The 27,059-nt window shown below is 39.3% G+C and overlaps 1 protein-coding gene across 1 annotated transcript in view; it reads right to left on the bottom strand.

Moving 5' to 3' along the window:
• Positions 1-791: 791 nt before the first annotated feature.
• The window catches only part of Spef2 (sperm flagellar 2), a 158,086-nt gene continuing 131,818 nt past the window's right edge, over positions 792-27,059 (bottom strand). The window contains exons 31-37 of the mRNA XM_038321484.1: positions 21,076-21,182; positions 20,249-20,431; positions 16,542-16,634; positions 13,478-13,657; positions 6,165-6,407; positions 5,885-6,007; positions 792-912 (exon numbers count right to left, since the gene is read on the bottom strand). Coding sequence (XP_038177412.1) covers positions 823-912; positions 5,885-6,007; positions 6,165-6,407; positions 13,478-13,657; positions 16,542-16,634; positions 20,249-20,431; positions 21,076-21,182 — 1,019 coding nt within the window. The 3' untranslated portion in view covers positions 792-822. The remainder of the gene's footprint in view (positions 913-5,884; positions 6,008-6,164; positions 6,408-13,477; positions 13,658-16,541; positions 16,635-20,248; positions 20,432-21,075; positions 21,183-27,059) is intronic.

Raw genomic sequence — 27,059 nt, 5'->3', positions numbered from 1 at the left:
TTAAGGAGGAAGAGGTAAGTCCTGGAAGTCAGTGGACACAGAGCCAGATGAGAAGAACTTTAGATTGAGCCATACCTATAATTTCATAGAAGTGGAAGACATATCTGGAGATTGGCTGTGGATAGACAGCTTATTCATGTTAACTCTCCCATATGTATGGATATAAGAGGAGGAGGACCCACCAAGAGATCCTCAGAGAGAATAACCAATCAAGGGAGCCAGGGAGGGCATCATATTAAGCTAGCCACTCAAGAACAGGACTACTCATTTCTTTGACATTTTCTTGAGATGACTATCATTAAATTTGATTTCTGGTTAATCATGTAAACAGCTGTCTATGAAGGGAATTTTGTATTTTAGCAGAAATAAGCATAAATACTTAAAAGTGTGACTGGTTTAGCAGCTCAATGATGAATCTTTCTTCTTGGCTACTAGGATGAACACTCTAGTTTTATAAGATATAAAGCAAGAACAGGAAAATGAAGAAAAGCTCTGCTCTGATACAGAGTTCTGGAAGGATTTTCCATATAGTCTGCTAATGTAATACTTCCCATAGGGAGTCTTTATGGCTCATGAGAGCATTTACTTTGAGTGTATTGTTTCTGGTAATTTATATTTCCAGAATCACTTAAATTTTATCTTTATATATTTTATATTGTTTATCTCTTTTTTGTGGTTTAAGATTAAAATGTTTTCTGATTTGGGAAAGTTTCATTCTCAACTGAGAATGAATCATTCCTACAGCTGCAATAACACATTTGACAAACACCATGGTCAATTTTAGTATGAAGCTTTATTCTACATTATAAAAAAACATAGCCTTCATTTCTTTTCCTCTGTAAGTCTTGAGGGTGACCTTTCTCCATCACTGCCTTGGGCATGTTCATTCCTTTGAAGAATCATTTTAATATCCTAAGAGAGAAAAATCAAAGAGATGTTACAAATGAAAATAAAGAAGTTATGACTGATGGACATCTTGTATTGGCAGTGATTAAACAGCTAGTTGCTTGTCATTTACTCTTTTCTTTTGTTTCTTTGAGAAAAATATTCACCATTTAGTGTAAATGCTATTCTGAAACCATGTAGTTATATCCCTGGAATGATATCTAAGGGTTTTAGAAATTCTTCTTTATAGTCCTATAATGGAGTTGTCATGTTAAGTAACATTTATAAAAGCAATTACTCAACTCTGTCATATAGTTGTAAACCAAAAGATTATTTTCCTATTAATGAATAAGACAATATTCATACTTTATTAAAGAAATATTATAATGCCAAAATAATCACATCTACATAGAAATTTAAATATAGAAAATTTGAGCAGTAGATTTTTTTCCTCGGACTTTTCTACTTCTTCATTTTCTTCTTACTATCAGAGGTATTAATATTCTAGCAATTTAATGTCTTAAATCACAGTTTTTTTCAAAATAAATGTAAACTTATACATGTAGAATGAATATTAGCATATGTCTAAAACACAAAAATTGCATAGTGATGGTAGTTTTAACTTTATTTTTTTCACAATTTTAGAAAGTGCTTTATGAATCTAAGTTTCTTTTCTCCAGAGCTTTCAGCTTCTGATCACCTTAACCACGAAGACATAGGCTATTTCACTCTCTAACCTGGCTTCCATATTTGTCATTCTGTCAGTCACTGCTAGGAAGCACACTGAACCATTCCCTTGAGGGATCTCGTTCCTTCAAAACACTGCTTTCCCTGAAGGCAGAGGTCAACCTTGAGCAAGCTAAGTGGAAAAGATCAGCAGCTCCCATTGACTTCTAGGTCCCACTTGGGGCAATTCTAGAGGGCAGGCACTTATTGGCTGACCAGGCATGAGTTTAGAGATTGACACTTCACAACATGGGCAAAATGACATGATGTGCTCCAGATACATGCCAACCAGCACTGGCTAAATTCAAGACGAAAGAGGGGGCCATAACCATCAGTGGCAGTGACTGGAGGGGGGACTGATGGTGTCAGATGCTGGGCACAGACAAATGTTCTGCAAACAAATCAAAGAAGCAGGTGTTGGATTATGTAATAAAGATAAAAGTAAGATCGGAGAGTATTTTCAAATCAGATGTCTTGGAGACAGAAGTTATGATTACAGTTGCATGAAGTTGAGTTTGTGTTTATAAACACTCTCTTTGTCATGCTTTGATTGTTAACACTAAAAGAATTGTTTCTTTTTCCCATTGGAGACGTGCTTTGTTTGGGAGATTTCCACACAAACCTCAGTTATTTGGCATGTGCTCACTATAAGAAATGGTTTGGGTTAAGTTGTTCTTACAGAAAAATAATTTATCCAGTTCTGTTTGCCAACGTTTTTGTAACAAAAAATTGCTCCATAGAGATGGAGTTATGGTACTCTCACTAATTTGGTAACATTTACCCAACACATTTTTCTTAATAATTTAAGAATACTTTTGAACATATTTTCTTTGTATGAATTCTAGAGGAGTAGAAGTAAATACATGATGTAAACTGAAAATCTGTAAAACCCAGCACCAAAATCTGGAAGTTACAGTTGTGTTTACCATTGGGACTTCAGTTAGTCCCCTGGATCTTTTCCAGGGATCGTTTCCTAGACAAAGAGATGAAAGGCTAGCCCTCCGTTTGTCTACCTACCTATCACCTTTTATGTTTCATTTGGGTACTGATACTTCTATATCCCGTATCATTATCAGTAGTGGTATCTGCATTCATCTGCCAGGAACTGAGCTCAGTGCTTTGTGTGTGTCAACCTCTTCCATCCAACCACGAGCCCCATGAGGAAAGGCTGGTACTTATCTCAATGTCACAATTGTGGAACACAGGATGCTGGGAGATTACATGCCCAGCACCACGTATTTCCAAGATTCTATAATTCACACTCATAAGCACAGAGCCAGTGCACCTTAAAACAGGAGCAAAACTAAGGTGTTTTGCTCATTACATATAATCCACTTTTTAAAATATATTTTAATGTCGTAGCATGTAAACACGGACCTTGTAAACACAGAGCTGTTAAGCAACAGCCTCCAGCTTCCCACTGTTTATAATAGCAAACAATTTCTTAACCTTGAAAAACCACACACTAGGTTTTGCTCTTCTTATCTCGAACGATCTTCAAATAACATTACTGTGGTTAAGGTTCATTTAAAAATGTGATCTATTTACTTGTACATGGATATCTGGAGCAAACACTAACAGCAGAGGTATGAGAGCCCCCCAAGTCTGCAATGTTTACTTCTTTCTGCTTTCTCCCTCCTTCCCTTCTTCCCTCCCTCCCTCCTTCCCATCGGTTTTAATTATGAAAAATAAGAATGAAATGCCGTAGTGGACAAGAACTCCCTTTGATCTCAAATACCTGTTTTAGGCTCTCCAGGTCATTGGCACAACGCTTCTTGATAAAATCATACCAGTGAGAATTACCGTTTTTTACCTTGTCTTTTGATTACTGGGGTCAGGCACAGAGGAGATGTGAAGAGTTTAAGGATCTGACTCAGACTTATAAAGAAGCATCCTACCACTGAATTAACTCACTAATAGCTTACTAGCTAATGGAGAAATGAACTAGCTCTCTACTGTGTTAAGTGATACTGACCCTAGGCACCTGTTTAACTGCACGATGGTTGGGGGGATGGGTTCCCAGAAAAAGCATGAATTGAATACCTAAGAAGTTGTTGGGCTTGTACAAAATGGGTTTTGGTGATCAGGGTATCAAAATTTTCCTGGCATACAGTAGGTGGTGACTTGGAATATTTGACATTGTGCTACACTCTGGGCATAAGGAAGAGCTGTGAAAGTCCTACTTTGGTGTCAAGACCTGCAGTATCAGTCTTCCTTGCTCTGCAGTCCTCTCTATGTGGGAGTCATCCAGCTCGGTCCTCCAGTTCGAAAGAACTCATAGTGTTACTATGACTAGACACTACCTTATAGGAAAGAAAGACTTTTCAAAGTGGGAGAAATATATCATTTAGAAGAATTGTGTAGCCTCTAGATTTTCCAGGGGATCTTGCAGCTCTTCAGAGGTTGACTCTCAAAGCTGGTCATCTCAAGGCAGGAACCTGGTCAGAATTATCTCTGGCTCTGAAAGGGGCCATTGATCTACCCAGATTTTGCATGTGGTTTTCTTCCCATTAAGGGAGGAAATAATTGGGCTGTTAGTTTATGTTTTTACTTACTCTGCGTAATAGAAAGTGAATTCTATCATACATTATTCTAAGAGATTAAGTAATTATTTTAGTAGATCAGATGACACATGCCCCCTTATATGTGGAACATATTGTGCAGGGTGAGATAGTGTTTAAGCAATCAGATATTGAACTCATCCTATTTGAAAAAAGAGAGAAACAGTAACATGAATGTTCAGAGATGAAGAAATAGTAACATACACCCATAGGAGGAAGCCTATTGATTCCTCAATTGTTTCATCAAATTCTATTTAAAATTTGCTTTTCATTTTTTTTAGTTTTAATTATTCTTACTAAATCATTGGAATCACCCTCTACCCTTTGCAGACAGCCTTTCAAGGGGTCGGACCCTCCTCTTCCATCCAGTCCTGCTTCTTTTCTTTGGTCCAAGCCTGCCTTCTACCTAGGATGCCCACATCATCCCATACCAACAGGAAAAGATATGCAGACTTTTTTTTTCCTATCCCTTGTAAAGTCCTAATTGTCTCTACTTTCCTTGTAGCCTGGTACTTCTATGCTTCTAGTACACACAAGTCACAGTTTGAACAACTATAATTTCATACTTGATTTGTTTACATTATGTCATCTTTTTACAATTCTTACATTTAAAAATTATATTATAAATATAAGTGGAACTTTTGTGTGGGCAGAAGTTGTGTTTGTTACTCATGTCATCCCCTCTCCCAATAGGATTTTCTGCTACTGAACTCAAGGATAGAAGCCTAATAGTGAACAAAATTCATAGCAGCAATTTACATGTTTTCTATACATGATGCCAGCTAATCTCTACCAAAACATTTTGCACAGAAATAATCATAATCTCTGCACAGGACAACCGGGTACCACCCTGCAGCAGTCAATCCTGAGTTGTATAAAATGGCAAGCTGAATGAGCCACACTGAACAAACCAGTAAGCAGCATTCCTCTACTTTTTCTGTTCAGTTTCTGCCTCCAGGTTCCTACTTTGAGTTTCTCCCATAGCTTCTTCTTCTTCTGATGGACTGTAATCTCTAAAGCAAATAAACCCTTTCCTGGTTAAGTTGCTTTTGGTCAGAGTGTCTTATTAGCCATAGGAAGCAAACTAATACACTAACATGAGAATATTAGCACATTGACAATATATGCCATGATTTGAAAATGGTGATTATACCCGCACTTGGCTGAAAACTACAGTCTTGGTTAGTCCTTTTGGGTAGCAGGAGTCCTGCTCTCTACACCAGTGGTTCTCAGTCTGTGCTTTGTAACCCCCCCAAGAAGCCACCGGAAAACACATATATTTACATTACAATTCATAAGAGAAGCAAAATTATAGCTATGAAGCAGCAATGAAAATGATTTTATGGTTGGGGGGATCACCACAACATGAAGAACTGTGTTAAAGGAGGCAGCATAAGGAAGGTTGAGAAACATGCTCTACACTTTTCTATTGTAGACAAGTATCATTATTTTGCCAAAACCATTCATATTCCTAGTAGTTCATATACCTGGTTTTAACTATAACCTACCAACAGTCCTCTGCTATATACCCAAGGTAGCACCATGTACTGAGTATGTAGATGAATAATACTGAGAATGGCCTCAATTGTGCATTAGAGATTGACTGCTCTGGGCAAGGTCAGCTTGTTCCTCTTTAATAGTTCATGGTAGGGATGCACAGCATGCTCTTAGCTGGGACTACCCTAATTAGGACAATTTTGACTCATACTCACAGGAATTTTATAGTCTAAGTAATTTGCAATCAGGTCCTGAATGTAAGGATGTTTCAAGAGAAGGTTAACTTCAACTGGCTCCAGGTTCTTGGCCCCCAGGTCCTGAAAAGTCTTTATGAAGTTCTTTTCAAAAAAAAAAAAAAAGTGAAATTAGTTTGCAATTGAAATTTGCAATCTTGAAGTTATTTTAAAGTAGATTCATATAATAAAGTAATTCAGCATAAGCACTCCACAATACAGTATGTTCCTGAAGGAATTCCATACAAACAATCTAACTAACCTCTGCATAGATATTCTCTATCTTCAGGTAGCTGGCAAATCTATTAGCATCCAGTACTTCACTTCCTCCTCCAAACACTTTGAGCAGTGTTTCCATGGAAATCTTTTCAGGATTTGCATTTTCAGGGATTTCTTCTTCCTTCTGGTCCCTCTCATCTTTCTCCTCTTTCAGTTCCCGATCCTCTCTTGTCACATCCTCAGCCTCGGGAAATTCCTCATTGGGACTCACAGTGGAGATGGAGGTCTGTCAAATGAAATAACGTTAACCCAGACTGAAGTGCTTCCAATAATAGAAATATTTTACCAACCCGTTCATTACATGAGAACTGTATACAGGAAGGCCAGTGCTTATCACAAACCCACTAAACAAACTGTAGAAGAAAATGTACGTGTTATAGTCAAAACCAGTGTCAAAATCCTAGAGCACTTTAGCTCATAGTATCCAGAGGTCCAGTGTGCGATGTGCCCCTTTCATCTTAACCAGGTACCTTACGTGACCAGGTGCATAACATTCCTCATAAAGGTACAAAGAAATAAATTAGTTTAATTGATTCCCAATGTCTATAGATTATAGAATTACTGTTTGAAATTGATTTCATCTGAGGTTATGGCAAGTTAATTTCCAAAGTCAGGTTGGGATTATTATTGATGCTTTCCAAAATTTAGTCAAGAGACCTGACTTCAGATGCTCTCATTTGATGTATAGCTAAGACAATGTTGCCTCTGTAACAACATCTTAAATACTGGAAGCCACAAAAGTAATTGTATCTCTTGATTTCATAGGTACAGATTATGAATATTTGTGGATAAAGAAGTTTTAAATGTAGAAGTTAATTCAGTAAAAATAGGTGATTTATAATCCCCAAAGTGGGGGAAAAGTGACACAAATTAGAGTTTTGTGATAGGACCCAGTTCTGTTGTAAAAACCTATAGTTTGGAAGGATACCTACGCTAACAAGAATGCATTCACAGAATACGTTATAAAATTCCCAGAAAACATAGAATCATTTTGTTATATGACTACTTATCAATTAAAATAAAGGGCACATTATATTACAGTATCCAACAATGGAGTAAATTCGGTGATTTCCTTATTCTTCAGAATTTCTGCGGTAAATTTGTGAATATAGGGCCATACGAGTATTTTTGCTCATGAAAAAAAATCATTATTTACTTACTCAGCATAGAGAAATATATAGTTTATTTTGGTTGACCAGATATCTAAGAACACATGGATTCTGATTTTCCTTTACCATTAGAAATGGGGAACTTATAATTTAAGAGAGTGCCGATGACTTTAAATACTCAATGCAGGTGATTCATTAGTTGTTAGTTAAGAGCTTTCTAAATAAATCTGACACGCAATACATAACGGCATGAGGGCAATTATGTGTCCCCATAGAGATTTTGGAGGGACTGTTACCAGAGAAAAAATGAAATTGCAATTGTTTTAGCTTGGAGAGATTACCTTGCTTTTTCTGGGGGTTTATGTATTTTGTAAATATAGAATTTAATTAAGTTTTGAAAAAGAGGTTATCACAGTTGAATATTTGGTGATTAAATACATATTTCCACACTTGTTAAAATATATATTTCTTTACCTCTTTTCTACTTACAATGATTAAAAAACATGAAATTGAATCTGGAAACAGGTGTTAGTGTCTTTGCTTTGGGTCCTTGGTGATTACTTTTATAGTTACTCATCAATAGGTTTCTAGGTCAGCAAAACATTTGCTAGGGTGAGATGAATATAAATTGCACATAAAATTTCTTGTTGAATAGGTACCTAATGGATAGGCATTTATGTGAAATTTAGCACAGGCACCGTGGCAACAGGGTAAAGACAGTACCTGTGGGTTAACAAATCACTAGTTTGTTCCATGTGCAGGCAGTTTAAAAATTAGGAAAATCTGGTCTCCTTGTTACCATTTGCATAGTTAGGACATACTGCCTTTTAAAGGATCCAATACACGCATCATGGAATAAATAATCTTTAATACAAAATGTAATAATTTAAATGCCCAACATTTTAGGAAAAAGAGTCCTTCTCTTACTAATGTCAGAGGCTTCTTTTGTTTTTAATTCCTGTTGTTTTTGTCCTTTAGACTTAGAATACACATTATGGCCCAATGGTAAGAGAGGAAAGGATGGAACAGCCTGTGTTCTTAGAGGCGTGAGTATAAAAGGCATATTCAAGAAAAGGGATTCAAGCCCACAGACACCCAAGAGATAAACCAGTGTTAGTAGTGAGAAGAAAAGCGAGTGCTTTTGAGTATTTACCCACGCCATCAGAACAGAGAGATCCATGAGGTTTAAACAGAGGATGGGGGCATCCTTTAGCACTGTGTTCTACTGCTCTGACTTTTGGATACTGACCTCAAAGCCTTTCGATAAGCATGCCCCTGAAATGATGCCCATGCAACTTTCTGACCATGAATTTCTCTTACTCAGTCGGCTCAGGTCTAATCTGACACAGAAAAAAGTGTTGGTTCTGAGAATTAAAGCCCAAGTGAAAGAGAGGAAAGGAGTGTATGTGCTTCCAACTCCAGGGTCTCAAGCACGCTGCCAAGGGCAGTTAACAAGACCTTAACGATGTGGGAGCTGCCAACTAACAATTTTCTAAGTCTAATATCACAGAGGTTCCAGAATTCTTAGCCATTTTCCCCAAATTTCACTCACTTAAGGATTAAGTTCACCAAAACTAGTACATTCTTGCACTTTAAAAAAAAATTACCTAAGAAGCCATCGCTTTCCACAGAGTGTCTGGGCCTCATTGGATAAAAGCAGAATTGCAGTAAAAATACAGAAAGAAGAATAAAATGTGGGGCAGGATTTCCAGTTGTCATAATAGTATAGGCAAAAGGTAAAAACAGCATTTGACAGAATGTCTTGAGTGTGCATAGATGTTGATTGGAGTTGATTTCTGAGTGAGGTCTTTGCAGACTCCTGGGAGGTGGTTGGCCAGGAAGCTAGAACACATTTGGAAAGGTCTCAGGAATGGACGGGATGAATGAATAGCAATGATTGGGATAAAATACTATTCAGGAATGAGTGGGAGTGAGTGGGGTGGGCGACTCTTATGTTTTTGAAGTGCGTAGAGTTCATTCTGTCTGGAACAATCAATCCCTGAAGGCTGAAGAGAGAAATGTTGCAACTTCCACAGTCATCTTTGGTTTCTGCTGCATAATAGTTTAGTTCCTAAACAATATCCTTTTGCGTCAAGAGAGCTCTTGAGAACAGCTCTCAGATGAAGCTGCTTTCCTGGGTAGGAACACCACCATGAGATACTGAGCGAGTCAGGGACAATAAGAATTCAGGCCATTTATTGTAGTTGGCTTGGTGCCACCCACCATAGCAGGTGCATGTTGCTATAGTAATGGCTTTGGCACAGCCTCTCACTCTTTGGTCTTTCTTACTCTGAGCAGAATTATTTGCCCCTCTCCTTGTCTCTTTGCTCCTATAGCTGAGACTCCATTGCTTAACCACTGCCTGTCTTCTTTTCTATCTATGTTCACAAATACTGAACATTTGCTATGTGCAGCTACTTTGGAGAATCTAAGACTGACTTGATTAGACACCAAATGGGGATAATCTGGCCACAGGAGTCAATGGATGGGGAAAGCCCTGCATGAATTACTACATCTCCTTTCTCCCCTCATTTCTACTCTTTCTTTTAGTCTGTGCTCAAGAGAGCGGCCATAGGGCCCCTGAGATGATCTAAGCCGGGTGACTGTGCTCTTCCAACGACACCATCGCTCAAAAAGCAAAGCTAAGCTAGGCTCCCCCCTCAGCCCTTCCTATCCAGTTGTGCTAACCATGAAAGTGGGGGTGACAAAGGCTGAAATAAATTATCTTATGAGAAGAACCTTGTAGCAGAGAGAAAGGCTACAAACTCTCCCGCTAAAGTGAGCTGGTACTGTCTGGAGACACTGGCCCAGGTTCAAAGGGGCCTCAGAGTATCTAAAGGTAACCTGTGTGGTAGTTTGAATAACAACGCCCTTCACAGGTCCATGTAGTTGAATGCTTGATCCTCAGGAAGAGGCACTACTAGAGAAGAATTGGGAGGTGTGGCCTCGTTGGAGAGAGTGTACCACTAAGCATGGGCTTTCAAGTTTCAAAAGCCCAAAGACAGGCCCAACGTCATTTCTTTTCTTGCTGTTTGAAATTCCAGATGTAGAACTCAGTTACCTGACTGCTTGCCACCATCCTTCCCGCCATGCTGTTAAAGGACCAAACCTCTGCAACTGTAAGCAAGCTCCCAATTAAATGCTTTCTTTCATAAAAATTGCCTTGGTCATGGTGCCTTTTCATGGCAATAGAACAGTGACCATAGCAGCATGTAACAGGAGCATGTGCAGAAAGCCGATGATAAACAAATGGTTCACAAAGCCCACCATGCAAAATAAAAGACTAACCTCTTGTACAACAAACAGTTGAGTTTCAATCTTTCTCTCCTCTATAATCACTATCCTCTCTTTGAAAGTGTACTATTTCTCAATAAATAATGTTTTTTTTTCTGCTATGACTCAGTGCCCATGCTCAGTTCTTTGTATGGAAACCCAGATATCTTGGTGAATGTCCTCCTCACCCAAATATCATCCAATATCATTGCTGGTATGGCTGCTTTTTTTAAAAACCTGTAAGGTCCAGCCCCATCTCAACACGTTTGTATTTACTGTTGTTTCCTCCAAAGTGCCCCCTCCACAGAGCCTTGTCAGGCTCTCTTCTTCCACATCTCTAGGTGTCTTGGTTGTTTTTTTTTTGTCAACTTGACACAAATGTAGATGTATCTAGAAAAAGAAAACCTCGATTGAGGAAATCCTTCCATAAGATTGTTGATTGATGTGGGAGGGCTCCAGCCCATGTGAATGGTGATGCTCTTCCTGGGCAGGAGTCCCAGGGTGTGCAGGAAAGCACACCGAGGAAGCTGAGGAACAAGCCAGTAAGCAGCACTCCTCCATCACTGTTGCTTTGGCTCCTGCCCTGACTTCCCTCAGTGATGGGCTATGAGCTGAGGGCTGTGAGCTGAAATGAACCACTTCTTCTCTAAGGTGCTCTTGGTGGTTTTTTATTTTATTTTATTTTATTTTTTCTTGTTTGGTTGGCTTTGTTTTGTTTTTATTATAGAAAGAATGCTTTACAAAGAAGAATATATTTATCCAAACCCTTGTATCCTCCCCCCACATGCACTGCCATGGTTTTGTTAATCTTTATGTTTAAAGCTACCATCTGACAGGTCTGTATTTTGCTTATTTAGTTATTGCCTATCACCATCCTACCAGAATGCCTTTATTCATTGCTATAACCTGGGTACAGGGGCCCCCAGAAAACACAACTTCTCACTAAACATTTGTGGAACCAATGATACTTCTGCATCCTATGTGGGCTCATCCTGCTGAGAAGAAGTTCAGGGTATATCTATGCTCCACTAAGAAAGTCCTTAGTGCCTTCAGGGGAAGACATATAAACCTTGACAATAGATTCCTGAGATCTGGAGAATGGAGAAGCTTCTGGCCCTCTGAGGTATGATGAAAGGATACCCAGAAGAGAGAAAGACAAGACCAAAGGCAAAGAGACAGGGAGAAGGCACAACTGCCTCCTGAGACTGAGGTCCCACAGAGCCTGCACAGGTGTGGGCCCTATGGAATCCCAGAGGTGAGATTGGAAGTGTACGTAAGTCCCCATCCCTAACCCAGAAGCTATCTCCAATAGATGACTGCTCAGAAATGAAAAATTAATTTTCCCCAAGGGGGGGTCTCACTGTGTATAGAAAAACAGACTTAAGGCCAGGTGCATCCATGCCCACCAGTAGATGACCAACACAATACGAACCTAATGGTGTCTTTGGAGGCCTTTTTTTGTCCCATATAATATTGTCTGGGATTTTATTTTTTTCTTAAATTTTACAGGTCCTTTTTAATTGATTTTTATTGAGCTCTATGGTTTTCTCTGCCCCCCATAGACAAGAGCCTACTGCCCACCAACATGCCCCCATACAGTCCTCTGGGTCTAAGTGAAAGATGGCTTCACAGAAATTATCACCTTACCATGTGAACAAGATGGATATCAGAGGGGTAGGTAGGATAGTGAATGGCAGCCACCATCTGTGATCAGGGAAATTCTCTGTCCCTGGGACAGCCATTTCACTGAGACCTCAGAGAAGGCTGCAGTTCCGGATTAGTTACAAATCCAGTATTAGTTTAGAGGAAGCACAATCTATACAGGGATATAGAGAAACCACTGTGAAAGTAACAAATGCAATTCTCAGAACAGATGGCCATACCTAAGTTACTTAGGTGGAAAAATTCTGAAGTTTTCGACTCTAGAAAAGACCAATACTCCTTGCTTGTACATTTGCTATCATGTACCTGTTGAATCCTTAGCTCTTGAATCATTAGCTCCATATGAATTTGGAGATTCCTCTGTTATCTTATTGGGTACATGTCTGTCCTTGCCCTGGCCTGGTTCTTACTGTCAAACTGTGGTTTCAAATGTAATAGAGCCTTTCTCTTCCCACAGGTGAAAGTTGTTAAGGGTCTTCTAGTTTGTCTCTTCTTCGACAAATATATTAAAAAGAAAATAAACATGGTCGTAATTCTGAGGGTTCTGTACAACAGCCTTCTGTTACTGTGCCCACAAATAGAACAGAAATTCCATCAGAATTCTGCCCCTGTGAGAACAGATGGGCAACCAAAAGTCAGAAAAAGATCAAGTGGGCACCAAGGAAGCATGTTACCTTGTACCTGATGGGAGGCCTGTCAATCTGAAAATCCCAGGGAATACACATTGCTCAGAAATCATAGGGGAATGTATGATGGCTTCCAAACTAGCTAGAAAGTTTCTGTGCTGATTGAGGAAAATGATGGCAATGTGTGTGGTTTTGAGGCTGAAATGGTGTCAAAAGTTGTAATCATGAGGATAATTTCTGAAGTCAGAGTTTGCTTCAGATACATTTTTCACATACTCTAAAACACTTGGGTCAGGTTAATAATGTGTTTCCTTTTGTTTATCATTATTGACACTGCTGGCAAAACACAGTCTAGTCTGCTCCTTTTAGAGCAAACTTCAACCCCACCAAGGGACTTCGAACAGATGCTAATTTTACTACAAACGTATATGGAAGAATTTGAGTTTCCCAATTTTAATGCAATTGAGGAAGGTTTACTGGAAGACCTGGTACATGTAAAATCTAGGAGACCTAGGAAAATATGATGAAGAAATGAAGCGAGTTCCTACTATCATGAGTTTTGATTCTTCTGGTGTCCTCACTTCCACCCAGAACCCACAGCAGGTGCGTTGGTGCCATGTAGTTACCTTTTCTGCCGTCAGCATAGGAGTTTCAATCTGCCGGAAGATGTGAGTTCCCACAGCCACACTGAGCGCGCGGTAGACCCCTTCCATAGTGTCCGGGTGGCACGCAAAATACAGCAACATTTGAGTGTAGTCAAGCTGGGGTGGATCTTTCTCACAGTCAGCAAACAGCCTAAAGAAGAACTGTCACACACACAGTTTTTAACTGGAGAGAAAAGAGATTGACTGTGGTGGTGAAGAGGCAGAGAGGGTAATGATGAACAGGGAATCCAGGTAAGTCAGAGCTAGATTTACTGAAGTGTGTGACAGCAAGTGGGTATTATACCAGGCCACGCAGTAACTCCATAATGATTGCTACAAGACGCAAAATAACACTAATTGGTTGCTTCAGCTACTCAACAAATGCTTAATGAGTACCTTAATGAACTAGGCATGGGCTTTGTAAGTCTTTAAAAACGGTATGATACCAGCTCATGAGGAGCTGATTTTTCTATGGAGCAGTGTCTGCTGGACATGACACGGATGTACTCCTGATCCCACTGCTTCTGTGGTTACCAGCACAAGAGCTATGCAAGAGTGGGCTCATCAACATGTCACCCTAGAAGGGAGGGGTGAGGTCTCATGGGTTCCCACCCCTCTCCGAAGGGCTTACTGACAGTTAATCAGATGAGGGTGACAGGGGAAGTATGTCCATTCCTTCAGTGGTATAATTACGCAAATTGTCCATGGTCCAGTAAATACCCTTCTACCCATGCTCATGTAGACAACCCTATTTAAATTCAGTGGGTTGTATAGTCAAAAAGACACCAAAATAGGAGGTAAGAGAATAGGTGGTAAGAAGCTGACTCATTGGAAAGAAAAGGAGAAGAGAGGAAAAGGAGACAAGGGCTGCAAAGGCTAATATTCATTGCAGTTATATATGTATATATGAATGAAATCATCAAAGAGTAAAAAGCTATATAAACACAAACAAACATTAGGCTCATAGTACTGACTAAGTAATATTGTGGGGACCTCACAGTTCAGGACCAGTTGCATTTTATGAACATTGGTGTTAAGGGTGGTGCTGAGAATACCCAAGGATGTGTGTGCGTGTGTGTGTGTGCGTGTGTGTGTGTGTGTGTGTACGTGTGTGCACACAATGGTGTGTGTGAAAACAACACCCAGATGATCTTTTCTGCCCTGTGGACACCACAAAGCATGTGTACATGTCTTCACTCACCTACACTGTCAGCCATCTTCGCCCATGCAGATATCTCTCTCTGATACCACTGTCTCTTTTCCTCCATAAATTTTCTACCAGGAAGTTAGAGCTACACCTTTCTTTGTTCCTAAAGTCATAGGTACATGTTCTATGTTTCTAAGTGCTGAATAAAAAGCCACGAAGACTGTCTGGGATTGACATTTCTAAAATCTTCTAGCTTTCACGAAAACCATTTTTCATGTGACATGATGGGCAAGCAGCGTCATCCCTCCCAAAGTACCGAGGAGCCTGCTCATATCACTGAGAGATGTGTTCATACAGTCATGTGGAAACCACCTTCCCAGGGCTTTGTATGAGAGACAAGTGTGGTGGCACAGGCCTTGAATCCCAGCACTCAGGATGAAGAGGCAGGCAGATATCTGTGAGTTCAAAATCACCCTTGTGAACACAGAAAGCTCCAGGCCAGCTAGGTCTACATAGTGATACCTTTGTCCCTACAAAGGAAACGGTTCATGGGATAGTTTATCTCAGTCCTCCAGTTTCACATTAAAAGCATCAAGAAACAACTATTAACCCTGATGGTCAAGCACATATTGTGGACCTTGTTGGTAACTTCATGGTTCCTCCTTCAATTTCTCTCCTGCAATTATGTAGCAGGAATGCTTAGTGCCAGAGAAACAGAGTTGAGTTACAGGTAACTTAGGGATGCTGAGAGTGGGAGAAATAGCCTACCCCAGGAAAGCGCACACTAATTGCTTATCCAAAACCAAATGGTCAGCCCTGAAAACATATAATATTATGCAAACTGAGAAGTATATATGTATATATATATATGTGTGTGTGTGTGTCTGTGTGTGTCTGTGTGTGTAACAACAATTAATGAAAAAAGAGGCTATGAATTTGAAAGAGATCAAAAAGAGGTGTATGGGAGTGTTTAGAAAGAGGTAAGGGAAGGGAAAATGATATGATATCAAAAGTAAAGAAAAACTATTTCAAAAATTGAGTCCAATTGAAGGGAATTGCTTACTGAAATGTTAGAAAGGAGTTATATCCAATTTTGTACTGCAATTTTGAGCTTATGACTAACTAGAAACTGAACCATCAATATATGATGATGAATTTGGTGTGATGTCTAAGTCTACAATTCAGATTTTCTACTATATTACTGAATGTGGCTACCCTTGAATTTATTTTTAGGTAAATACTCATCATTTATATAGAAGTCAGAGTGGCCTTCAGATTTTGAGGTTTTGCATCTATGTGGCCTCAGAAATTGCAGTAAGTTTTAGTAATATTATTAATGTCATACTAAGGACAGCAAGCTACTTATGAACATGGGCAACATTGTATGTACATCTCGCCATGTTTAACATAATCAAAGAAAGTGGATAAAGAAAATACTTGCAAAATGATAGAATTTTTTCCCTCAGTTTTAGAATTGGAAGAATGCTTATGAGTTTTAAAATTGGGAGTATGGTTTAGTATGATAGATGGGAAACAAAACAAAACAAAAAACAACTGAAATTCAAGCAAGTCCCTGGAAAGTTTTCAATAGTCACATAGATAATAGAAAATTTCGGCCCCATAGAATTTCTTTACAGGGAATGGTTCTCCGAATGAGTATCAAAGTTTGACATTGGGGAAACAACAAAAGGATCTAAGAAGCAAGGGCGGAACTGGGAAAATTCCTGAACTCAAGTGGAAGAACAGAAAGAAAATGACTAGTGCCACATGCTCACCTACTGCATAAAAATGATCTGATTAACATCTGTAAGCCCTGTGCTTGGAAGGCTGAATTTGAGTTACAGAATGACAATCGTCTCAAAAATCAGTAGTAACAACAAAAAGAATTTTACTGGTTACCTCTATAAGATGTTCTTGCCTGTTGAAGGGCAATGGTTCAAGAGGATTTTCTGGAATTTTTACATCTTCATCTCCTGTAAACCACAAACCAGCCTACAGACAAACAAAAAATATTTACATATAATGAAAATCCTTAACACATTGTGCAAAGATGTAATCGTTCCTCTTAAAGCCAAAATGTGAGACAATATTGTTCTACTCTCTCCCCAGTAGTCTCCAAAATATAGGCTAGAGAAGACACAGAGAGTCTGGAGAAAAAAAAATAGATGCATTTGCATTTCTTTTAATCTCATCCTTTTGCCATTTTTATTTTCATATGTGATAAAGTATTTGTTAGTGCTATCATACCAACATATATTACACAAATAAAAGTCAACATAGTAGGGGTTCTAGCTACGTGTTTGGAGTGTGACAATCACTTGGAAGTTATGACCTCATCTTAAGTTCTTGCTGGCTCCACTTCTGGAGGTTTCTGTGTGCTGATAACAGTAGCCCTCATTTCCCATATCCTGGTCATATCTTCAAACTGTCTTCCTATTCCCATTTGGGAATGCCTCCACCATCTTTCCTTCTGTTTCAATTTCACTGCTACTATTATATAGCCATATGACCTCTGCCATGCGTCGGGCATGCAACTTTTTGGTTTTGTTTCCAGTCTCTCTCTTATTTGTTTCAGCCTTTTTTATGTGACCCCACTGAATTGCTCAGACCTTCAATGTTGCTACACGAGTCTCTGCTCAGATTCAGTGTCTGATCTTAGTCTTTCGATCACGTTGTCCTTTGTGTCTAAGGTGACGTCTATCCTCCTTTTCACTCATGAAAATCAATGCTTCCTTCTAGACCAGGCTTAGATCACACCACCATGGAGAGGATCCTCTAATCTGAGTCCTTTAAGCATCACCTAACCTGACTATACCACGACCTTCTTCACTTTGTTTGAGTTGACATTCATGTCTGCCATTTAACACCACACAACAAGTGTTGAGTTGCTAGAGTATATATTGAGAAGCTAGAATGTTATATCTAATGAGCTCTTCACACACACACACACACACACACACACACACACACACACACACTTGTACTGAGAGTTACTACGTTGTCTATCTTCCAAGCTTTCTTTTTTTTTTTTCTTCGAAGAATTGATTGCACTTTCTGGAATAGTTAATGGTAACTGGGCGTTTCCTGTAGATGTGAAGCATGGGTTTCTTTCTATGCTGAAAAGGAGATATTTCTACAACTAATAGAAATAAAAGATACTGTACCTGACAGGAAAATATACTTGATTATGTTATTAGTAAGTTACTCTGCAAAGGAAATACCAATGAGCCTAAAGACACAGAAACAAAAACTATACAAAAAACTCAAAAGTCTCAACCATAACATTTTAGTGGTGTGAAATTTTAAGTTTTAAGCTACTGTGTCTGAATGTCTGAGAAGCAACAGTCAGTTAACTGTACTGCTTTACTGGATTAATAGACACCTTTTCTCTTTAAAATATGAAAATGTTCTTGACACTGTTATACTAGCACTTGACTAAAGAATTTAGACTATGTGTTTCCTTAGAGAAGTTGTACTGTGTTTAATTTGGTCCTAGAACATCTGAATGACTGAGCTCGTGGCAACTGTATGTTCTCACTGATAAAAGATGAGTTGATGCTTCAAAAGTATGCAATTCTACGTTTTGTACATTTCTCCACTATACAGTTCTATAGTCTGAGTATACCTCTACATAGGACAGTTTGTGTTAGTGACAACAGGACCCGAAGCAAAAGACAAAGAAGACTTTATGTTCATTACCCAGCCACAGAACATTGTCTGAACAACTTCCATTTTAGAAGCTGCAGAAATTGGCACATGTCTTAAGGGCTGTTGTGGTGAACTTGCAAGTAGTCAAAGGAGAGAGGCAGACAAACAGAAATCACAGCAGACAGACTTTTCTTCTAAGAAAAGTTGATTTTAGTACCACAGTTATGTTATTTTCCTGCTCTAATGTGACATATTCAATAGATGACATAGAAATTTCCTCTAGAAATGGTTGTGACTTTTCCCCCCTGAAAGAGCATATTTTCTTGTGAGCCATCAAATGTTTGAAGTCAGAAAAAGGCATGCAGTGAAGTCAAGTGCACAGTCAAGAGTCCTGGGCTATCTGGGAGTAGGAAGAAAAGGGAGGCACTCAGCCAGCAATTCCAAAAACACAGACAGTGATCAAGCAAGTACTTGAGTTCTCCTGAATGCATTCTCTAATATTCTGCAAGAAACTCACACTTTTGGTGAAGGATGGTTCTCGATTTGATCAGTGTTTTGGAAAATGTTGCCAGCAACCTTTGTTCCCTTATTTGTAAAAGGCAGATGTTCAGTTTGATAACCTGTGTCATTCAACAACTAAGGTTTCCACAAATGTCTGTTTCTTAAAACTTTTAAGCTCTCTAGACATAGTATAGGTTTTGCTCTGCTGCCTTCATTTTCAAAGAAAATCATCATAACAAATTGCAAGCAGGTGCAATTTGCTGTTGAGAAGTACAAACATCAGAGCTCAATTAGCCAAACTTGCATCTTGATCAGCCATTAGGACTCAAGTGTTGCATCATTTGGTTCAGTGTGTGAGCGCAGGAATCTCTAGGCTACCCAATGAAAAGGATGCCACCTATTAATCTAAACAAGAGAAGACTGGAAGCTCTGGAAGCTTTCAGTGAAAAACCACATGGGAGAAAATTCCCTACAGATCATGACCCTGCTTCAAAGTTAAGGCCTTATAAATGAGTCCTTCCCTTGTGGTTTGTAGTGATATGGAATAGTCAACAAGTCACACTCAGTAGAGATGAAACAAGTAGCTCGGGCATCCGTGTCATTTATAGAATTCCATCACCAATCACAACATTCAAATTTTCAAAAACTGGAGTAGATGTTCATATATCTGACTTGATGGCTAGAAGGACATCTGTCTGTCTGTCTGTCTGTCTATATCCATTTATCATCCTAATGACCAATTATTTTCTTTAATCATTTGTAATTTGGTTTCTGTACTAAAAATTCCAGCAATCATGCTCTCTAACAAGCCACCGTTACATTCCACCCACTAATTTGATTGCACAGGTATCATGTTCTGGATTACCCATCGCTTTCCTTAGGTGATTTCACCCATTCAAGTTTTCAACCTCCACATCTATGGCAGTGACATAGAACTGCCTCTTGACCTGAAGTATCAGGCAGGACACTTCTGCTTGTATATCTGTAGACATTTTAAATGGAACAGAGGAACCTCTGTCAAAAGAAGTTCCATCATCCACTAATCCCCTCATCCCAAGGAAAAGTACAAAACTCCCTTCAGCCACCACGTTCTTCACCACTGCTCTCGCTACTCCTGGGAGTACAGGAGACTGGACAGTTGGACACTTTGAAGCCCTGCATGTGGTTTTGATATACACCCATGGGCAACTAACTACTGGCTGAGAACTCAGGAGAAGGATAATCAAGGTTTTGTGACTTTATTAAGGACCCATAGTTCCCCAGGAGATGTTGGCTTTATTTTAATTTTTCTGTTGCTTTCCCTGAGGAAAGAAGCCAAATTCCTGCCTAGGACTTTGACTCTGTTTGTGCTGGCTACATATGAGCTTCTAAGGAACACAACAGCAACCTGAAATGTGATGCACCATCAGTGAGCTGGACCCTTGTTAGGACAAAGGGTTCTGGTATTATTGGTCTACCTGTTTATATTGTTCGAAAGTGATGGTTCCTGTCTGTGCTTCATCCATGGCCTTAAACCTCTGCAGAGTCTCCAGGAGCTCCTCCTCCAGAGGGATGGGCCATGGCATTGCTGTGACCATCAAGAACTTCCTCCAGTCCACGAACTCTGAGTTTACTGTTAATAAAGAAGTTATCTCCTGCAACTGAAAGAACACAGCAATATCTCACTGGAGTGTTTCTGGGAATAACTCGAAGCTCCTCCCACTAAGGCTTTCAGAGTTTGGTTTCAAGGGAAAAGGGATTTTGCATTGGCAGGCAGAGCCATTTCTGGCTTGGCTTTACTTTCGTTTTCTGTTCTAACAACTGATCCACATCAGTCAGTAACTGGAAAGGATTTTGTTTATTTTTTGCTATCTTGACATTTATGGTTTTTGTTTACTGTTACTCATCTGATTCACTCATGGGATTTCTGTTAACCTGTGTCTTCACCACTGGAAGGTTAAAGACAGGGAACATCACAAACAAACACGGCAGTGCACTCTAACTATTGTAATTCCTAGGGCATCTATGAGACTATGATGAGAAACAAGGACTCTCGAAATCACCTACTGCTTCTTGCTAAGACAGCTGCAAGCTGATAGGAATTTGGTTGACTCTCAGTTCCTGAAATGTGTCAGTGTTGGTCATCAATAATCTGTCTTACTTTCAAGTTCCTTCACTCATTTAAATTCACAGATTTCTTGCTAGTGCCACCAACTGTGTTAGTATTAGTTCTCTTAGAACTATTGACAGATCAAGTATGGCCAGCATTAAAGACTTTTAGAGCCTAAGCAAAGCAGATGCTTACATCAGGTTGGGTGAGGTGCATCCAGCTGCTCGGAAAGTTATTCGTTCCAAGGTTCAGGGTCACCAAATCAAGCAGAATGTCAGTGAATGCTTTATTTCCTATGATGCCTACAACACAAGGAAACATTTATTGGTTAAATTTCTTAATTATGTAGCACTGCAACTTGCACTTTAGAAAGAGGCTACTTTAAAAACACTTAAAAAATCCGGATGTACTTGTTATCTCTCCAAAGAGTCTCCTCTGTGTTCCAGGAAAACAAATAAACATTCCTGGTTGAGAAAATATTAAAATTGCATAATTCTTAGATCAAAATCCTCTTTGTCGTTTTGTTCCAAGTGGCTTGAATTTTTAAGAGCCATGATAACTTTTGCTCTCTCCAGTAGAACACAGAGGTAAAACAGTTCGTATTTCAAATGCATGCAAACGAATAGCACAACAAAGGTAGCACCCGTTTCTCTGTTTGTCCTCCAGTTAGCAATTGCTTGCTTTTCTAACTACAGGGAGGTTTGGATGGCTATTGAATGAGTTCAATGAGATTACAGGTTCCAACTAACTCTAAAACACTAATAAATATCCAACTGCCTTGCTCCTGTCCACTAATCTACTTTAGTATATCTACAAGACACAGCTTCTTAGAGCTTAGTCCAAGTTGCATGCACATGCATTAAAAATAGAGAAACAAAACAAGTAAATGCAAACGACAACAAAAACATTTGGCTAACACACAGAGCCAAGGTACCTTCTAGAATTACGGGAGAACAGTTATATACATCCAACTATTTGTCAGGTACACTGCATAGAGCTATTCTTTTTTCAGGAGTAACAAAGGTGAATTAGAAATAGCACTCTAATGTTTCCTTTTATGTCTGAGTTTTCATCATATCACTGAATCCACATGAACCACACTGCTTCTTCCAACCCCTAGGAAAATGCAGCTATCCCTTTGAAATGTCGATGTTTCAAACCACATGTATTTTTGTAAGACTTGTAAGGCAATAAGATGATTAGGAGGAGTTCACCCTTATTCTTTTGGTATAATTAAACATCCACAGGTAATTCAGAGATGAACTTTATATTATTTTGATTTCACAGAAGCATCTAATATTAGTCATGAGAACATTTTCCAGGGTAAATTGTCTCCCTGTAGAAAAAAGTTTATATGATGCCACACTGAGTTTCAGATATTATAAATAAATCAAACATGTTCTTTAAGATGGAACCACAAATAAAATCTATTAAAACTGCCAAGAGAAGCAAAGCACTTAAAATTCTAGCCATTGTATAATATGTTCTCATGGCAACATTAGGAAACAAAATGTTGCCAAATTTGCTATTTTTGGTTCACATAGGATTTGTTCATCTGGTCATCTTGGTGTGAAGTGTGAAAGCCATCTTAACATTTGACTTTGTTACTCAGCTGTCCAAGGCATTTAGGCAAACAATCTTTTCAGACACCATCGATAACAGTTTCGATGACAACATTCGTTCAGAGATAAATTTAAAAAGAATTCCATCAGTTTGGCATGGTGAGTTACTCAAGGCAACTAGACTTTCGAAGTATCCAGGAACCAGAGTCAGTTGTCCGGCAAGTCTGAGCAAGTGAAGAGAATCAGTCTACTCAGCCTTTGAGAAAATGCTGCTTAGGAGAGTACCGGCCTTCACCCCAGGAATTGAAATAAAACCATGCAAACACAGAACAGAAGCAAAACAAAAGTGATTTTTAATTTTTTTTTGCTTTTGCTTTGTATCTCTTTGTGTATTTGGAAAATGCCAAGTGTCTTTTGCCTCTGAGGCAAAGACTGGCTGCTACTTTACTTTAAATATTTTTGAAGGTTATTTCTTCAGTTTTGTTGTGATCAGTAACAAAGCCAACATAAGTGGCATCACTCATCGCTTTCATCTTGGCTTTCTGAGATTGAGGAGCTGTCCAGATCAGGTCCCACGTGAGCAGCTGAGGATTGTGTTCTTGTAGTCCACAAATGGATAGCTTTCCTAGGGTCAAAGCTGCTGATGTCCGGAGAGTTCAGCTGAATGATGAGGAGGTCTGTCAAGCTCTCAGCTTTGGTTTTCTCACCCATGTGGGAGTGGGAGCATTTCATCTGACTACATCCACGTTCCAGCTCTGCTGAACTTGCAGGGAGGGCCAGAATTAAGTCAACGAGCCTCAGGATATTTGGATATTTATGTGAATAAATGGAGTTTACAAAATCCCAGGTCAGCTTCCTAACGTTCTGAAATCTAGGAGGCAAGAGGAAGGAGAGGAAAGGTTGAGAGACCTAGCCTTTACCCAGCTACTGATACATGTCCCTTTCTTCAGTTTGCTTACTAGTCACCTGGCATAAATTTCTAATTTTAACATGCTCCACTCGGTATCTACTTCGTCAGTTTTCACATTGGCAGCTTCTAGAACTGGTTCATAATGTGAGATCAGAATGGATATCTCCTTTTCTCCAAATTCTGCAATCGATACAGATAAACAAAAACGTCACATACCCAAAATAACACCGTGCAGTCACAGAACAGTGAGTTCAGAGTCACTGGTGCCTATGAGTTACCTTGATTTATCTTTGCGGGCCACAGTTTAAAGCTTCCAATCATGGTTGCTCTCACCACATCTAGGCTGGCATCTCTGAAACAGTCTTGCAGCCTCTTGATAAGATGTGTTAAAACCACCTTTCTCACGGTAGAGATGTTTTCTTTCCCCTTGAGGCAGTTACCATGAAAGTGTGTGGCTGAATCCACCCTGCGTTCTTTTGGCCCTGGTCTGGAAGAAGATCACCCAAATAAAGAATTAAATGGATGCCCGCCAGGAAAAGAATTCCCCTTGTCAAACTATCTTCCTTGACAGACCCTCAGATGTGACAGACCCTCAACCTGTCACCTTGATTGATATATCTGGAGCATTTTCAGTGTTGACTCCAAGGTAGTAAATATATCTGCAATTGAAGAGTTTCTGTTCTGAATGGCATGGGACAGAACGCTAAGGACACTAATGATGTCCATCAAGAAATGAGCAAATTTGATGATATCAGCTTGGAGAAGAAGATCTAGAAGTTCATTGGCTTTCTGTTGGTCGGTATCATTTTTGCCTTCATCTGCCTGTAACACAAGTTTGGAATGATACGGTAGATATTTCTCCATCTCAAAAACCTTATTCCAAAAAATTCTGTAGGATTACTTTTTTTTTTTTCCAGAAAACATATTTCAAAATTACTTACTGAATGCAGTTGCTGAACAATTGCTGGGTATCCTTTTAGAAAGTTCTGGAGGGCAGCTTGTAATTCATGAAGCCACTGTCTGCCTCTGATTTGAGAAGGCATCACAAGTCGAAGGTGGAGGTCTCTGAAGGCGGTTATGAGAGAATTCCTCAGAAGCGGAGAGTGGCGGTAGAACAGGTAAATATTGGTAAGGAGGTCCGTGAGGTCATGGTACAGAGGGATACTCTGGAACACTGTTTGGTAAGCCAGTTCTAGGTGATGTGCGAAGCAATACACACTTTGCACACATGGCTGTATTTCTCTCAAAAGCAGGGCCACTCTGCTCTCTCCCTCCGTTCCAGGGGAATCACTGCTTCCGAAACCAACTAATTTTCTTGCCCAGTCTTGGCTTGACAGCCTAAGTTGAAGATTCGTCTCTAGAGTTTTCTCAATAACAGTTTTCATTGTCAAGGGGTCCTTCTGTTCTACTGACTGTACCCCAACAATCTGACATTGCACTTTTCCTGCATGTGCAAATTGAACATAGAGCATTGTGACTTCCTCGGCTAAACTGTCTATACTTCCATCACTGATGACCGAGAAAAATTTACTTTTTTCTAGTTTTTCTCTTAGATTATTTCTTTCTACTTCAGCAATGTAATATGTGAATGTTCTGGCTGATTTATTAGTTCTGAAGACTGGGCCTATGTCGACACCCTTCATATCATCCAGCTTACACATCCAAAGAAAGTCTTTGAGGGGCCGTCCAGTCTTTGCTAGGGCATGGCATGATCTAAATAAGTTCTCTACTCTCCCAAGAGTCACTTTGCTCATGGTCCTTACCATCAGCTCAGTGGCAGCTCTGTTCACTGGAGAACCACTTGTCGCTTCCATCAGAGATGCCTTGGCATGGGCTTCACTGAGGTGGTGGGCACTGAGAAACTCAGCCCTGAAGTTGTCTGTGCCATAGAAAAAACTCACTTGACTTCCCCCCGACTTCACCCCATGCTTACGGCACAGGGCACAGAACATAATGTTTAATAGCTCATCGTATACAAGCCAAGGGTACTTTTTGAGCCAGATTTTCAAAAACTGATGGTTTCTTTCTGGTAGGTAGTAGTCAAGTTTTCGTGACTTTTTCTGCTTTTTGGTGACTTCAGTCACAGCATCTGGAGAGTCTTTGCCTTTAAAAAAAACCTCCACATGGTTATTGAAGAACTCCTCCTACCTACATCTGCCTCTTAAATACATATACTCTTCTCACGCAATATATATATATATATATATATATACATATATGTAATATAAATACACATATATATGTATATGTTTGTATGTATACATGCAGTTGGTGTTGCTCATGTGCATATGGGTACAGGGCTAATCATTTTGTCTTGAGCAGTTTACTTCTTAGGGGACTTGGTCCTGAAGAAAACATATTCCCCTTTTAAGGAGCCACAGACTGTCTGTAGTTCCTCAGCTAGGGGCAGAGCCTTTTGAGCCCTTCCCCCATCTATGCTGCAGTGTTGGCTCTGTGGTCTTGTGCATGCCATGCTTAGGCAATCAACAGTGAAAACAATGGCCATGAACATTACTACAGCTGGTGAGACTCCAACACTATGATTAAGTGTTTAGCAAAGATCTAGGAATAAACATACAGCATGCATATTCTTTTCAGCTGGGTATTGTTTGTTTATAATTTGATCAAACTTAGACCATAACTAACTTTGAATCTTAAAAATCCCACATCTTATATACAGCTCTGCACCTTCTGTCTAAATGACAGCAGTGATCCGTGTGTGTGTGTTAGTTCCCCAGCTGAGTGTGATCAGAGCACTCCTCTGATAAAGACCCACCAGCTGTTCTCCAGCTGTTTTCACCCAGCTGGGGGAGAAAATACCGGCCACTCCCTCGACTATTCACTCAACATCCATCCTCCTATACTCTTTGCTATACATATTCTAAAGTTTGTTCTTCTAAATTTAAATATCTCCTAGATCCTTGTCACCAAATCACTCAATGCTTCCTTATATTTGCTAATCTTTTTCTCCACATATTTTGTTCTTGAACCAGCCGTAATCATTATACACCAATTCTCCTTTGATTTGTACTCATGGGCACTTTCCTAGGTTTCATATTCTGTCTCATAATTAACCTACTGCTTTATATTATGTTTGTCTTTTCAAGTCAGATTCTAAACTCTACCATAGCAAATAGTTTTTTTTCTAATTATGTTTTTAAAATTTTTAGCTATTACTTACTTTCCTATTTCCTTATCCATTCTCTTGTGGTGGGTTGAATAAGAATGACCCTATAAGCTCTTACATTTGAATGCTCAGCCATCAGTGAGTGGCCCTACTTGAGAAGGACTGGGAGATGAGGCCTTGTTTAGAGGAAGTTTGTCACTGGGAGTGGGCTTTGAAGTTTCAAAGGCCCAAGCCAAGCCCAGTATCACTCTCTTTCTGCAGCCTAAGAATCCAGATGCAGAACTCTCAACTATTTCTCTAGAACCATGTTTGCCTGACTGCCACCAGGCTCCCTGCCGTGTTGAAAATGAACTAAATCTATGAAATTTTAAGCAAACCCCAATTAAATGCTTTCTTTTATAAGTGTTGCCATGAACATGGTATCTCTTCATAACAATAGAACAGTGACCAAAACATCAATCTTGCTGTTTCATTATTGTCTGAATATGGTCTTCCCCTATTTATTATATTCATTTATAATTATTCATATATAAATTTTATCTGGACATACTTTTATTCCAATTTCTAGAGTTTATACAGT

The sequence above is a fragment of the Arvicola amphibius genome, chromosome 3 (assembly GCF_903992535.2).
Source record: "Arvicola amphibius chromosome 3, mArvAmp1.2, whole genome shotgun sequence".
Classification (NCBI taxonomy): domain Eukaryota; kingdom Metazoa; phylum Chordata; class Mammalia; order Rodentia; family Cricetidae; genus Arvicola; species Arvicola amphibius.
Note: the sequence above shows the minus strand (reverse complement) of the source record. Positions and strands in the feature narration are given on the sequence as shown.